Here is a 16,352-nt window from a genome sequence, read left to right on the forward strand (position 1 = left end):
TGTGTGTGTGTGTGTGTGTGTGTGTGTGTGTGTGTGACAATAGCGCAGCCCAGCACCGGTCAGTCGAGAGGAGCACTGTCCTGCCCTGAAGGCCGACCCAGGGGTCACTCCGATCCATACAAGTCGTTTGTAGTCATTTGTTAGCCTTTAAAAGCTCTGGCTGTTACACAGGCCTCCAGGAGACGAGGGGAGGAGAGGGGGGGGTTCAGATGCCCAGCTGGTGGTCATACGATAGCCCTTTTGGTCTGACGCCACACCGTATGGCCCCTGGTTCCTGCAGGACCTCTCTGACCTTCAGTGGCTCAGATCAGGGTCCAGCGCCTCTGGCTCGGTCAGCTCCGACCCCCCCCGCCTCTCTCTCCACACTTCCCCTACTCTCCTCTGAGTCAGGTTGCACCTCAGGTTGCATCCGGCTATCTAGCTAGCAAGCCACAGAGACACTGTTGTAGAGGGGGTTTGGAGAAGTGTGTGTTAGTGTGTGGGTTTGTGGTATGTGCGGATGGGTCTGATTACCCCCCTTAGAGACACACACACACACACACACACACACACACACACACAAATGTGGTCTCAAATGGTCACTGCTGCATGCACGGACTGGCCTTGCATAATGTGGCACCCTGAGTTCCTGAGGGACTGTGTGTGTGTGTGTGTGTGTGTGTGTGTGGGGGGGGCATAGACTACAATGCCGCACACGCTGTGACTTGCTTGCGGTAGGATTAAGGGCCAAGTTTGGAACTGTTAGGACTGTCAGAGTCTTTCCCCTGTGGCTGGCAGCATACTGAGGCGCTGGTTACGCGCAGGAGTACACACACACACACACACACACACACACACACACACACACACACCCACCCCCACTGAGGTTACGCGCTGGAGCACCGCTGCCTTTCGGCTTTCATCGCCACTTAGTTTGTCTGTATACAGTTACAGATTGTGTTTAATCTCGTGGCCAAGAAGCTTCTGAAAGTAGATCTTCAGACAGCTCATGATCCTGAAGAGTAATTACAGATGGAGAAGAGCAAACAGTAAAAATAAACACTCAAAAACCTTGAGCACATTGAGGTCACTGCCGTCATTCCGCGCTTACCGCGTCCCAACAGATTGTCAGAATCAGGTCGGACAACGTGTGCATTATACATGCATATGGTTTTTCGCGATTAAACATGAAAATGTCTCCTCAATCAAACCGAGAAAAACATGGCAGCCCGGGCGCAAGCACTTGGTTGATTTTTCATCCGACGTCGTCTCGCTTGACTGGCTCTGACATCGGGCAGTCTGGTCTGTCTGTATTCTTATGTATTTCTTTCTTTATCTCGCTGCAGGAGCCAGTCGCCGGCACTCCACGATCAGCCGGAGGAGCAGGAGGGGGAGTGTGGCAGAGAGAGGGAGCCTAAACTGGAGAGGACTCGGTCTGCAGGTGAGTGAGGGGGTCCCCATTTCACAGCTCTGTCCCATTCCTCGCACTTATGAACATTTAAACCCATAAATTGTACATTAGGGAACCTTTTGGGGTCTAGAAGAAAGGTAGGTTCTATCCTACACCCCTAATTTGCACCTTAGGGTACCTTTTGGGGTGTAGAGGAAAGGTAGGTTCTATCCTACACTCCTGAATAGTTTACACTATAGGGTACCTTTTTTGAGCTGGTAGAGTGGAAGGGTAGACCGAAAAGATGTTCCTTGTGGCTCTGTCCCACATCCTGCACTTGCACCATCACTACCCTGAAGTGTCCCTGAAGGTAGCATTTTTATGGGATGTTGTAGAAGGGCAAACAGTGAGATGTCCCTTATCGCTCCCCCCCCCGCCCAAACTCCTTAAACCCTTCACCCCTGTTGTTCCCTCTTGTAATTTAGCACAAATAATGGCACACTGGGGGTTGCAAGTGTGCAAGGGTGAGTAATAGGATTAGGCCGACGTCAATCACTCCTTTCTCTCTCTCTCGCTCTCTCTCTCTCTCTCTCTCTCTCTCTTCCTTTCTCTCTCGCTCTCTATCTATCTCGCTCTCTATCTATCTCGCTCTCTCTCTCTCAGCCCTTCTGAGTCATGTTTGACCTTGCTTTTAGTTGTCCCATCTTCCTCTCTTTCTCTTTCGCCTTTGACTCTCTCCAAATGTCTGTCTCGGTCTCTGTCTCTCTCTACATGCTTTTACTTTCTTACTCGCATTTTCCTGCACATTTTCTTTTCCTTACATTTCCTGCCCTTGAGGGGAGCTCAAGGAGGGACTAGGGTTTGAGTCTGGGGTTTGAGTTAGGGGTTAGGGTTTGAGTCTGGGTTAGGGGTTAGGGTTAGGGGTTAGGGGTTGAGTTAGGGGTTAGGGTTTGAGTTAGGGGTTAGGGTTTGAGTCTGGGTTAGGGGTTTGAGTTAGGGGTTAGGGTTTGAGTTAGGGGTTAGGGGTTGAGTTAGGGGTTTGAGTTAGGGGTTAGGGTTTGAGTCTGGGTTAGGGGTTAGGGTTTGAGTTAGGGGTTAGGGTTTGAGTTAGGGGTTAAGGTTTGAGTTAGGGGTTAGGGTTTGAGTTAGGGGTTAGGGTTTGAGTTAGGGGTTAAGGACTAGGGTTTGAGTCTGGGTTAGGGTTAGGGGCTAGGGTTTGAGTTTGGGGATAGGATTAGGGGTTAGGGGCTAGGAAATCATCCATTTCCTGATCCTACTTCCTATCCCTCTGCACTTACCTGTCAAAGTACAGGCTAAAGAAACCTCCAAAAAATACCCTGAAATGACACAAGCCCAAACTGAGTGAGCTGAATGTGACGCCGAAAGGCATAACATTGCAAATCAATTGCGTAATTTTGTATGCATGCATGTAATATGAGTGCAGACATTTGGGGGTCATACACACACACACACACACACACACACACACACAGCTGTGTAGTGTTGTATAAAACAATAATCCTCTAGCTGTGTAACACACACAATTGATGTAATACAAGTCATAAATCTGTCATTGCGATAACATTTTATTTATTTTTGAGCGTGAAACATTGGAACACGGCTAGTTGGTCGCAGTCTCCAGAGAGCCATAAATCAGAACGTGAAGGCAGTGCTCTCTAAGGGGACAGATGAAGATTGATGATCTCTCTCTCTCTCTTTCTCTTTCTTTTTTTCTTCCACTCTTTCTCTGTCCCTGCCAGAGGCCAAGTGGCACCTCCCTTCTACGAAGATCTTGAACCCAGGCCTCCAGAGACAGGGTGCCAAGGACTCCTCCAGGAAATTCCCCCGGGTAAGTGTGTCAAAGACTAAACCCATCCATCCACTAGCATTGCAGGGAAAATCCACAAATTTGGATTAAATCACTGAAAGCACTTTGGGGTTGCCAGGTTTATTTCATTTAAAAAATGTTATGGTCTATTTACTAATTCAGCAAATTCTTTTTCATCCATGATAGATGCCATTTGACACCTTATGGAAAGCAGATTAACTGAAGCAATTCATAAGATTTTAACATCCCTTAGGAGAAGGAGGTCAGGAAGAACAATAGATGACCTGCTAGGGTGAGGAGAGCTTTCCGTAGGCTCCATCTACCAGAGACAATAGAACACAGAACAATAGAACTACCCATAGAACCGGAAAGAGAAGAGTAGGCATTACCATTCTTCCATGGTGACAATTTCGTAACTTAATTTGGGGTACCCAGTGATGCATGGACATCACTCAATGCGCCAGACGGAAACGGACCACCAGATCTCATTCACTCATTTGAATTGTCATTGAATGATTGAGTGTGGAACAAAGAACCCCAATTGGATTAATTAACTTCCTCTTCCATAGTCTGACATGGAGCAAAGGATCTGGGCCCATTAGAATGCCCATTAGTGTTAGAATGTCCGTTCTATTGTGTTCATTCAGTGGAATTACAATCACAGTGCTCCCCCGTCCAATCACAGTGCTCCCCCGTCCAATCACAGTTCTCCCCCGTCCAATCACAGTGCTCCCCCGTCCAACTGAGTCCAACCTACGGACACACGTGAGCGCGTCGTTCTACATCTGTGGAACTCCAATCAGGGTGTCCCCTACAGAAAAACCCGTGCCGTGTTCTAATTCACTGGACCTACTATCCTGGTGTTCCTTATTGAGGATCCAACCACACACACACACACACACACACACACACACACACACACACACACACACACACACACATACACACACACATACACACACACACACACACACACGCATCCGTGTGATGTCATGTTAATTGAGCTCAGTGGCAACGCATGGCACAGTGCATGGCAGGCTAGTGGAATCAGCTCCGAGAGAGAGAGAGAGAGAGCGGGAGCGATGGCTTTGACCCACTTAGACGTTCCCAGAGGGTCTGGTTACCTGTCACGAGTGTCTGTGTAGAAGGACCTGTCCCGGCGCTGGCTGCGTTAGGTAAATGGGGGCTCAGGTGACGAGCGGCGGGGTGGGGTGGGGTGGGGGGTTGCTGGGCGCTCTCTGACATGCACATACATTTGGAACTACATGAGGATGTGTGGTAATGAGCTTCGTGTCTCTCTCTCTCGTTCCCTCAATGGTACACAGACACACACTAGGAGAGAGAAAGCATCGTCACACAACATACAAAACATTATTTCTTTCTCTCTCTCCCTCCCTCTCTCTGTCTCACACACACAAACACACACACACACAAGTGTATTTTCTCTCTCGCCCGCTTTCTCTCTCTCTCTCACACACACACACACACACACACACACACACACACACACAGAAACCGCTTCATCATCCACTGCCTGCTTGGCTGGCATTGCCCTACTTGTGAAGGTCACTCCGTCCTCGTCTGTGGCAGCCGCTGCAGATGCCCACACCGCACCCTGTGTTTACACTCTCCCCTCAAACCCTCTGTTTTTTCTTTTGTTTTCTTTTTTTTCAAGGCCCTCTCTTTCACAACGGTTACCATAGCCACCCCCTAGCCTTCCACATTATTGCCTCCACCTCAAACTCTAATAAGAGGGGAAGGCATTCCCTGAGCGCTCGTAAATTTCACAATATTGCATGAGGCCCTAATTCGAGCCACAGAGGTGCCTGTTTTTGGTTCACGTGGTTGTTGGAATCGCCTCTGCTCTGCTCTGCTTCGTGCACAGCCAGCTAGCTCGGAGCGCTGGAAAGTGGCCTACTTTAATTTCGGGCTAATGTGAAGATGTCACATTTGAGGAGTGTTAGTTGGCCTGACACAGTTGCGACTGCCATTATTGTGTCATCATGCGATATTAGCCTTGTTTTTCTAGCCCCCTCGTGATATTATTTGGTGTAATGAACGGCATGGACATGATTCTCATAAATGTGTTTGCATTTCGGCTCAGAAGGAATCATGCTGCTCATTTCACTTCGGAAGGGGGTGGAACATGAACTTAAGTACATTTTAATCTCTCAGAAGTAGAAAAGGTCATCTTTTGACTAATGAATGCAAATGTTTTGGTGTATTTATTCACTATTTGGTGAGTGAACACAAACGCAGGAAACCAACTGAACAAATTGAAAACATTCGGGTAATGGCACACTAATTTGTTTTGAACGGTCTTTTGTAATAACCCATGTTCCTCGTTTCTGCAACAATGATACTACATCTGTCAAGGCTCTGGCATCAGTTCCTCCATCAGTGGGCTTAGTTAGACAGTCACCTCATCAGCTCCCCTCCAGACCCACAACAAAAACAAGAGCTGTCAGCTGTTAAGAACATAACAAGCCATCCCAGCTACTGCATCGGCCATTTTACTTTTGATAATACTAAATAAGTGAAGGATGGGCTCATGCAAAAATGATATGACATAATATAATGCCTGATATTGTGCATGATGCAACCAGTAAACACATCCCAGTAATATCATGCTGTGAGAACATTTCATTTATAACATCCTCTAATGACATTTAATAGTTTGACTGTTGATATGGCTGTATATAGCATCTACTATGCTACCAGAGATTATTTATACGACTATTATCATGTGTTATGAACTATAACAGGGAGGGATGGCATATAACACATTAATAACACATTGTAAAAACCAGAAGGTTAGCATGTAACGCATTAATAACACACTGTAGTAGTGGTAGGTAAAAGGTAATAGTGAGATTATTTATGACTATTATCATGTGTTAAATATAACAGGGAGGGATGTAATATAGCATATTAATAACAGGCTGTAATAACCCCCCTCAGGTGCGAGATAAGAACTGCCCAAGCCAGTGCTCCAGCCACTCCAGCAGCAACACGCTCTCCAGCAACACCTCCAGCGGCAGCAGCAGCGACGGTGGCGGCGGCGCCGGCGGGGTCGGCAAGCACTTCGGCTCCGGCGACCCCATGGACCCCGAGTCCCTGGGCCTCACCTACATCAAGGGCGCGTCCACGGACAGCGGCATCGACACGGCACCCTGCATGCCTCCTCCACCCCCGCCTCTGCCCCTGGCCGGAGTGGGGGTCGGGGGTGGCGGAGGTGGTGGTCTGAGGGGGGTGACCCGGGACGGGCTGAGGGTCGAGAGCAGCCTGCCCTGGACGGTGGAGTACCAGGAGGAAGGGGAGGGCGAGGACGGGGACGGGGACGGGGACAAGCTGTACCTCCCGCCGCAGGGTTACGCACACACCCCCAGCACGGCCTCCACGGGACCTGTGAGCAACGGCAGCACCGGCGACCTGAGTGAGATCTCCTCCCTGTCCAGGTGAGAGAGAGAGAGAGAGAGAGAGAGAGAGAGAGAGAGAGAGAGAGAGAGAGAGAGAGAGAGAGAGAAAGGAAGGAAAAGGAAGGGGAAGGAAGGAAGATGAGATGGAGAGCAATAGAGGGGAAAATTCAGTAGAATAGTGGGGGATGAGTTTGTGTGAGAGATGGGGAAAGACTCCAGGAAGTGAGATGGAGGATGGAGGTAAAGTGGGAGGGGTGGAGAGAGGGATGAGGAGAGAAGTGAGTGATGGGAGGAGGGTAAGCTGGGCAGAATGACTCAATGGAGCGATGGATAAAGAGTGCAGAGACGTTAAAAAGGAGAGACAGTTAAATAAATCTCCCCTCCCTGTCTTGTGAAGAAAGGAGTGCAAGCAAGCTTTGTCAGTTGAAAAAAAAAAAGAGAGCGCAAGACGGGCAGAGATTCAGATTAAGCGATTTATACCACAAGCCTTGGAGTGTAAGGAACAGACTGTCAGTCAGTACAACGACAGTGCAATACTGTGTGTGTGTGTGTGTGTGTGTGTGTGTGTGTGTGTGTGTGTGTGTGTGTGTGTGTGTGTGTGTGTGTGTGTGTGTGTGTGTGTGAGCAAGAGTGTGTGAGAACCGCACGCACATCTCTAGCCCCAAACTCAAAAGTTTGCCAAACCAGCAATATTAAATCTGAGCAGCTGTAGAGATTACCAAGTGCGGTGTGGACACAGGGTCATCCTGAGGGTTAGTGTGTGTGTGCGGTGTGGACACATGGTCATCCTGAGGGTTAGTGTGTGTGTGTGGGATTGATGGGAGGGTTTCTGCACAGCCCAGGTCTCTCTCTCACACACTCATATGGAAAACCACACACACACACACTCACAAATGTCCAAACATTTTACACTGACACATAAACACACACATACTCGCACATAAACACACACATATTTCGACACACATATAAACCACAAACATTTATAAACACTGACACAAACCTCCAGCACCCTTCCCTTAGCCCTGACTCCTTAACACCCTGGCCCTCACTCTCAGTGTGTGTGTGTGTGTGTGTGTGTGTGTGTGTGTGTGTGTGTGTGTGTGTGTCTGTCTGAGATGCGAGGCAGGAGAGCGTGACTCAGACTTGCACACACACACACACACACACACACACACACAAACACACACACTCGTCTCAGACCGTGGCACCGTGCCCTCATGATGATGTGCCAGCCTCACCAGCCTCTCGCGCCAGTTGCCAAACCCAAGCGTCCGCCTCGCATCGCCTCACTTCACCTCACCTCGCAAATCAAGTTTGACCTGCCCGCCATCGTGCTCCTGCTGCGAAGCCATCTTTTCCTCTGTCTGTCATGCTGTCGTTTGTCTTTGTCTCACTCCCACACTCATTCTCTCTCTCTCTCTCTCTCTCTCTCTCCGCTAACTTCTCTCCCTCTGTAGATGTTCGATCCTTTCTTTTGCCTCTCCCTGTTCTCCTCTCTTATGCTCTCTCTCTGTCTCTCTCTCTCTCTCTCTCTCTCTTTCTGTTTTCCTATCTCTCTCTCTCCCTCCGTGTTCCCCTCTCTTACTCTCCCTCCCTCTCTCTCTCCCCCTCTCTCTGTCTCTCTCTCACTCTCTCCCTCCTTCTCTCTCTCTCCCTCCCCCTCTCTCTCTCTCTCTCTCTCTCTCCCCCCCCCTCTCTCTCTCTCTCTCTCTCTCTCTATCCCCCTGTCATCTCACATGTCTATATTTCTACCAGGAAACCATTTTTAAATGTGTTACTCTTTCCGTCTTTCTGTCTTTCATGCCACCATTTGTTGTTCTCTCTCTCTGCTAACTTCTCTCTCTGTATATATTCAGTTCTTTCTTTCATCTTCTTCTTTCTTCTATTCCTTCTCTCCTCTCCTCTCCTCTCTTACTCTTTCTCATTCCCACATCATCTCACACCATCTCTGTTTACTTCCTTTCTCCCTGCATTCTCTCTCTCTCTCTCCTTTTCCTTGTCATTCTCTTCTCTCTCTCCTTTTCCACCTCTCATTCTCTTCTCTCTTTTCTCTCTCTCTCTCTCTCTCTCTCACTCTCTTCTCTCTCTCCTTTACTATCTCTCATTCTCTTCTCTCTCTCTCTCTCTCTCCATCTCTCTTTCGTGTTTTCTGGCTTGCCCTGTCATTGTGGACTGATAAACTCCACTGTGCAGACAGTGCTGGCTGCGCCGGCAGCCATGGAGGCTTGGCTTAAGTCGGCTTAGCCTCCTCTCTGCTTCCTCTCGAGTGCCCTTTACCATCGCCATGGCAAACCAGCTGTGACAAGCAGGCCCTCCAACCAGACGCGTACAGAGCCTGCTTCTCCCTCTTTCTCACCCTATCCCTCTCTCCTCGTCTCCCTCTCCCACTATTTATTTTTCTGTCTTTCTCGCTCATTCTCTATCCACATCTTTTTCTCCCTCTATTGATTTCTTCTCTCTCCCTCTCCCTCTCCCTCTCCCTCTCTCTCTCTCTCTCTCTCTCTCCCTCTCCCTCTCTCTCTCTCGCTCTCTCCCTCTCTCTCTCCCTCTCTCTCTGTCTGTTTTGCTCCCTCTTTGTGTGTTCAGGGTCAGCCTTGCCTGACTGAGTCAGAGACAAGCGCAGCCTTTTGAGGCCCTTGGCCTGGTGAAGCAGGGCCTTTTGTTATTTTGCTTTTTTTTTTTTAAACCTGTAGCGCCTGAAGTGGGTAGTGGGGCAGAGTGTTGAGGGTCACAAAAACATGGCGTCATTTTCCCACACACGCAGCAACACGACTCCTCTGAGTGGCTTATGGCTATAGTCAACCCACACACACACACACACACACACACACACACACACACAAGCCCATGCCCGTCCCCTGCCATTGAGACTCAAGCTCCTCTTAGTCTTTATCTAGTACTCTTCTGTGGCTTTGAGGCTGTGACGCACTGGGCCTTCTCCCCCAAGGATGGCCACATCTACGGAACAGCTCTCTTGTTTTGACCGTCAGTCAGCTCTGTATGTCTGTGCGTCAGAAGCTGGGGTAGCATCTTGAGTTTAACCGAGTCCGAATAGTACAGGGAAACCAACGTACACAGAGACAGACGGGCCAAACTAGGTCAGGCTTAAGGACCGAGGCCCTTAGTGTACCTCGGCTGGATTGGATTAAGATAGCGGACCCACCTTTTAATGTTTAAAAAGACTCCACAGATTGGAGCACTGAGAGTACAACATATTATAGTGGAAATAAGTAGTTTTGGGGGTAAAAACAATAAAAGCAACAATTTTTCCACTTTTTGAGGTGTGTCTTTATAGGCAGTTCGTTTTGGTATTATCTCCAAAATCATTTTTGATAGGAAATAGTCACGTGGAGGACAGATAAGCACACGCGTCATTCCCACTTCCCGTTCCCAGTTCTATCCTCCTGGCACGAAAATGTAAGAAAACCTTTCACCTCACACAACATTGCCAGCTATATCGTCAAAAAGACACCAGTTAGCATGTTAGCTAGCTTGAATCCATGCCAGCTGGGCCAGTGGTGGTGTTTGCAAGGGTACTGCTGGCCTTGTAGGTAGTTAGCTGGCTTGTTTCAGACCCAAACCCTTTCCTGCTGCTTTAGTGTGTGTGGCTGTATGTGCAGCAGTGTATTAGGATGGCAGTGCACGTAATCCTGCTCTGGTGTGGAGTGGGGAGGTGGCGGCAGGAGGTGAGGAGGTGAACAAATGTGACTAAGGGATTAGATTGATTCTAATGCAATAATGCTGGTGATTATGTGGGGCTGAATTACATTTAGTCTTTCATGTTCCCTTTCTCTCTCTGTCTGCCTATTCATGCCCCTCTCTCTCTCGCTCTCTCTGTCTGTCTATTCATCCCTCTCTCGCTCTCACAATCTCTCTTACCCTTTCTCTCCCCCTCTACTCCATTCTCCCTCTCTCATCCCTTCCTCGTTCACTCTCTCTCTCTTTCTGTCTATTCACCTCTCTCCATCCCTTCCTTGTTCACTCACTCTTCTATCTCTCTCTCTCCCTACCTCCCTGTTTCTAAAGTGTGATGGGGAGAAATGGAAAGGGTTTGAAAACTTTTTTTAACGTGATCGTGTAAGCCTTGTTGATTTAGCTTGTGATGTAAGAAAGATAGACAGAGGTGTCTAATTATCTGTCTCTCCCTCTCTCTCTCTCTCCCTCTCTCTTTCTTTCTCCCTCTCTCTCTCTCTCTCTCTCCCTCTCTCTCTCCCTCTCTCTCTCTCTCTCCCTCTCTCTCTCTCTCCCTCTCTCTTTCTCCCTCTCTCTCTCTCCCTCTCTCTCTCTCTCTCTCCCCCTCTCCCCCAGTGGCTCTCGTCACTCGGGCAGCCCGTCGGAGCGCGGCATGAAGAGCAGCGGCTCCATGGACTCCTCCTCCAAGCTCTACATCATCTCGCCCACGGGCTCCGCCCCGGACGCCCACGTCCTGCCCTACCAGCACAGCCAGCACCAGCGGGACCGGGACAAGTACCTCATGGGCTGGAAGAAGGCTCAGGAGGCCGCCATCTTGGACCAGGAGCAGGCCAGGTGAGCAAAGGAGTAGGGGTGTGGGGTGAGGAGTGATGGATGAGTCTATCTGTCTGTCTTTATTCTGTCAGGCTGGCTGTCTGTCTGTCTGTGTGTCTGTCTGTGTGTGTGTGTGTGTGTGTGTCTGTACGCAAGTGCTTGCGTGACAAAATGTGTGTGTGTGTGTGTGTAGTTACTGTATGTAGTAACACAACTGTAGTGTGTGTGTGCGTGCGCATGTAAGTGCTTGCGTGACCAAATGTGCGTGTGCATAGTTACTGTATGTAGTAGCACAACTGTAGTGTGTGTGTGTATGTATGAGTGAGTGTGTGTGTGTGTGTGTGTGTACATGCATACATCTGCCTGGGCACATGTATGAATCAAGACGCCGTCAGCATCTCTTCTCCACAGCAGCGTCTGACAGCTGGAGTTGAGCGTTTGGGCCTTTCTGTGACAGATTGATGGCATCTGACAGCGCTGCTCTGTGTCTTTCTGCGTCTCTGTGTCTTCAGCGATAGGTCACCCGGCCGACCCTTGGCCTTTGGTGTCGCGGCGCACAGTGTAGCTCCGCCGTAGCTCGTCAAAATGTCACATGTCACTCGTCATAACCTTAGCCATGACAGAAAGCATAGTAGGCCTGCAAAAGAGTCACTTTCAGTTAGTGTTTTGTGTTTCCTGTTTACGTTCTGTTTCCTGTTTCCTGTTCATGTCCATCATCTTCACCAGCAAGGCTAAGCTAATCCATCCAAGAGCCTAAGAGGACATCATTGCTGACTTTATTCACTGCTTGTCATTATTATGTTGCCATGTCATTCTGTTTGTTAAAATGTAGATACTAATTGGGAAGGGATGACCGTAGACCAGGCCATCCATGTGCAGGGTTTTATGTTTCTTGCTCGTTTTTATTTTTTGCGTTTCTTTTGGCTTCTCCTTGTTCCAGTCCGACCGACGGCTTAGTGTCGTTACTCTTCAGGGCACTGTTGCAGAAAGCCAGGTACAGAAGCTCCACAGGAGATCTATCTATCTATCTCCCTCTCTATCTCTCTATCTATCTGTCTATCTCACTATCTCTCACTCTCTCTCTGGCTGCGCCCCCACCTCTCTCTCACTCCTCTTGTTACACTTTCTCCCTCCCTTCCATGCGAGTGCAATCCCAGAGTTCCCCGTGTTTGGCAGTGTGTCTGCGTCCGTCACAGTTCGGAGAGCTCAGGACATGTGGATGTGAAACACAGCCTGCCGCTCGCTCAGGGGGGTGTTGGATGACTCCCCAAACCCTAACAATGCAACCCCACCCCATCCCCCTACTGCTACTGCTACTGCTACCCCCCCCCCCCCCTTAACAGATCTGCAGTGTGCCTCTGCTGCTTGTCACCCCCCCACTCTCAGACTGCACCTCCAGTCACCTGCTGTGTGAACGTTAACCCACTCCTCTCAGACTGCACCACCTGCTGTGTGAACGTTAACCCACAGCTCCTCACACAGGGGTCTGTCCACCGTCTGTCACGCTCTCTGGTTAGAGGAACATAACCACTAATGTGTCTCTCTCTTTCTCACTCTTTCTCTCTCTCTTTCTCACTCTCTTGCTCTCTCTGTCTTTCTGATTTTCTTTACCTACATTTTCTCTTCTTTTCTCTGTATCTCTGTCTTTATCTTCTTTCTTTCTTTCTTTCTTTCTTTCTTTTTTTTCTTTTCTTCGATTCTCTCTCGCTCTCTCTCTCTCTCTCTCTCTCTCTCTCTCTCTCTCTCTCTCTCTCTCTCTCCTCATCCCTCACAGGAGGATGTATCTGACTGACCCGGCGTGTCCTGCTCCTGAAGGGAAGCAGCATCTCTCCAAGGAGGAGTTCCTCCGTATGCTCCTGCCCGACAGCCCACCGGGCCCTGGAGGAAGAGTCAAGGTGAGACTTCCCTCCCCTCCCCTGCCCTCTTCTCCTCCCTTCCCCTCCTCTCTTCCTCTCCCCTCCTCTTCCTTCTTCCGCACCTTCTCTCCTCTCCTCTCCCCTCCTCTCTTCCTCTCCTCCCCCCTCTCCCTTCCTTTCCTCTCCTCTTCTCCCTTCCGCCTCTCCTCCTCCCCTCCTCCTCTCCTCCCCTCCTCCCATATACCATCCTCCTCACTTCTCTTCATTTCTCCTCCATTTGACATGTCGTATCCTGAGCGACCTACAATATGGTACAGAATATCCATTCTCATAAGTATATATAGAAGTACATAAGTTCCTGCGTATATGTGGAAGTACATAAGTTCCTGCGTATATGTGGAAGTACATAAGTTCCTGCGTATATGTGGAAGTACATAAGTTCCTGCGTATATGTGGAAGTACATAAGTTCCTGCGTATATGTGGAAGTACATAAGTTCACTGGGTCTACCAGTTTAGCCAGAGGAACACGTTTATCCATTCCTACCACTCGCCCATTCCCCAGCCATTTCTATTAGTCTCTTTCTCTGTACCCATTCTGTTCGTTCCGCTGATCTCCGACTCCCTCCCTCGGCATTCAGTGTCCGTATATCACTGTTTCCATGCGTCACTTTGACCTTCCATGTCCTTCTGCTTTCACCTCTTTCTCTCAGTCCGTCTCTTTCTCTGAACATATCGGACTTTTTTTTTTTTTTTACGTGCAATCTCTCTTCTCCTGTCCCCTGGTCTCGACTAGCCTCATTCTTTATCCCATTCCTTAATCACAGATATGCCCTTTAAAGTCGACTCTGTGAGTGTTCTGTGGAAGGGCTGCCTGTGTAGCTGATGGAGTGCTCTTGGTCTTCATGGGTTCCACACACAAATGGCAAACGACAAACCTTGGTTGCAAATGATGCTTGTTGTATATAAGAGACAGTATGCATCAATTTGCCACTTTTTGAAGCAGTTTATTTATAAGCAACTAGTACTGGTATCATCTTAAAATAAATGTTCACGGTATATGGTCATGTGAAGGACACACCTGTTATTCCAAATAGCTGCCTAGGCTATGCCCTTTGCAGTTCTTTGTTTTGGCTCGGACCTCCCCACGAAAATGTAAAAGAAAGCTTTCACAGCATCGCCAACTGTATCGTCAAAAGACATGAGTTAGCATGCTAGCAAGCCTTTTATCAGTGCCAACTGTGCTGCTGTTGGTGTTTGTGAGGGTTTAACGTGCCTTCTCGTTCTCGATTTCTCGCTAGTTTTTTGACCGAATCTCCTTGCTACTGCTTTAAGTGCCTCTCATGTCTTTGTTAGAAACAGCTGGGCTTTGTTGATCACGCCTCTTAAACACTGGAGACTGGCATGGGTGGGTGGAGGAGGGCAGGAGACTGGCGTGGGTGGAGGAGGGCAGGAGACTGGTGTGGGTGGAGGAGGGCAGGAGACTGGCGTGGGTGGAGGAGGGCAGGAGACTGGTGTGGGTGGAGGAGGGCAGGAGACTGGCGTGGGTGGAGGAGGGCAGGAGACTGGTGTGGGTGGAGGAGGAGGGCAGGAGACTGGCGTGGGTGGAGGAGGGCAGGAGACTGGTGTGGGTGGAGGAGGGCAGGAGACTGGCGTGGGTGGAGGAAGATCTATTTATTTTTTGGAAGAGCTGTGGCACCCTTCAGATGTCTGGCCCTCTCTCTCCGTCTCTCACTCTGACATCTGTCTGGTGCCCCTCCCCAAGTCTCCGAGCAGCACGACATTAACTCACAAGCTGCTCTCTATCGCTCTCTTCCCCTCACTCTCTCTCTCTCTCTCTCTCTCTATCTCTCTCTATCTCACTCTCTCTCACTCGCTGTCCCTCTCTCTCCCTCTCTCTCCCTCTCTATCTCTCTCTCTCTCTCCCTCTCTGTCGCTCTCTTCCCCTTACTCTCTCTCTCTGTATCTCTGTCTATCATTTCTGTATCTCTCTCTCTTTCTTTCTCTTTCTACCTGCCCCCCTCTTTGTGCTTTCTATTCCTCCCTCTCCCTCTCTCTCACACTCTTTCTCTCCTTCTCTCTCCACCTCTAACCTCTCTCCATCACTCTCTCCCTCCACAAATAGAGAGCGCAGTGGGAGGTTGGGCAGGGGGGGGGGGGTCAGCGTGGGTAGGGTTTGTCCTGGCACAGTCTATAACCCTTCCTTAGCAACGCTCGCTTTGCCTGTCAAAAGGTTAATTTAGCATTTTCATATTAAAAGCACCACAGGCCAGCACGACTAGCGTCTGTCTGGCTGTTTTCACTCTTAATTAGCGGCATCCGGCTTTAGCGGCTGGCTAAAAGGAACAAAGAAAACAAAACAGATGAGGAAGGAAAGGGTGGGGAGGGGGGGGGGGGGGGGGGGGGTGAGAACAGAGGGCGGGGAGGGGAATGAATTAGCAAGGACAGACAGGTGCAAATGGATGTCATCCGAAAGCTGTCGGACTGCCATTTCGGCTCAGTCTGTCAACACCAGTTGCAGCGACCCTGAATGGAAGAGCAGGACCCTCACGGCAACCTGTCATCAAAAGGTGGGGTGGGGTGGGGTGGGGTGGGGTGGGGTGAGGGCTGTGGCTTCCATCATGCAGGACTGTGATAATGAGATAAAATGATATAGTGCCTTCATTAATGAACATCATCTCCTCCTATAAAGCCAAAGGACTAAACCGCCCACGCACATATAGGCATCGGAATTACATGTGCACACATCCGCCACAGTACTCTAATATTAAAACTGTAGCGCTGCAGTGATACCACATAGACAGATGCCCAGCTCACACTCAATGTCCACATACCACACACACACACACACACACACACACACACACACACACACACACACACAGCCCTCGCTCCCATGGGATTCCCTGGCGGGGTTGAGATAAAAACGTGCCATGGATGAGTAAATAAGTAATGGCTCCTACACATGTCCATTATGGGCTGAAAACAGGAGACCGTGTGAGATTAAAAAATCAGCACCTCGCTGGCGAAATCTGAGTCAAAGCGTCTGGGCGAAATCAGCCGAGAGATCAAATCTGGGTCAGATAAAAAGCCAAGGCACCAAGGTAGAAAAAAAAAAAACGAAGCTAAAACACGATATTTGTAACATGCCATATTGCCAGTGTGGGAAAAACATGGCAGGTTTGTTTTGGTCATAACATGGTCCCCCACCCCCCCGGTTGGCAGACAGTGAAAAATGGAGGGACGTAAGATAAGATAAGACCAAATGTTCTTCACGTCCAGTATTTGACCCCATTCTGGAGTGGATTCGTGATTTTTGGGGCGGGTTAGGGTATGTGTTTGTGTTTGTGTGTGTGTTTGTGTGTGTGTGTGT

At 49.3% G+C, this 16,352-nt stretch overlaps 1 protein-coding gene across 2 annotated transcripts in view; it reads left to right on the forward strand.

Moving 5' to 3' along the window:
- The window catches only part of sipa1l2 (signal-induced proliferation-associated 1 like 2), a 126,678-nt gene that overhangs the window by 95,856 nt on the left and 14,470 nt on the right, over positions 1–16,352 (forward strand). The window contains exons 12-17 of one of the 2 annotated variants that reach the window (XM_031562606.2): positions 1,326–1,420; positions 3,130–3,218; positions 6,159–6,655; positions 10,928–11,146; positions 12,066–12,119; positions 12,900–13,020. In XM_031562606.2, the coding sequence (XP_031418466.1) occupies positions 1,326–1,420; positions 3,130–3,218; positions 6,159–6,655; positions 10,928–11,146; positions 12,066–12,119; positions 12,900–13,020 (1,075 nt within the window). The remainder of the gene's footprint in view (positions 1–1,325; positions 1,421–3,129; positions 3,219–6,158; positions 6,656–10,927; positions 11,147–12,065; positions 12,120–12,899; positions 13,021–16,352) is intronic. The other variant, XM_031562607.2, reaches the window with a different exon arrangement.

The sequence above is a fragment of the Clupea harengus genome, chromosome 24 (assembly GCF_900700415.2).
Source record: "Clupea harengus chromosome 24, Ch_v2.0.2, whole genome shotgun sequence".
In the NCBI taxonomy this organism is placed as follows: Eukaryota; Metazoa; Chordata; class Actinopteri; order Clupeiformes; family Clupeidae; genus Clupea; species Clupea harengus.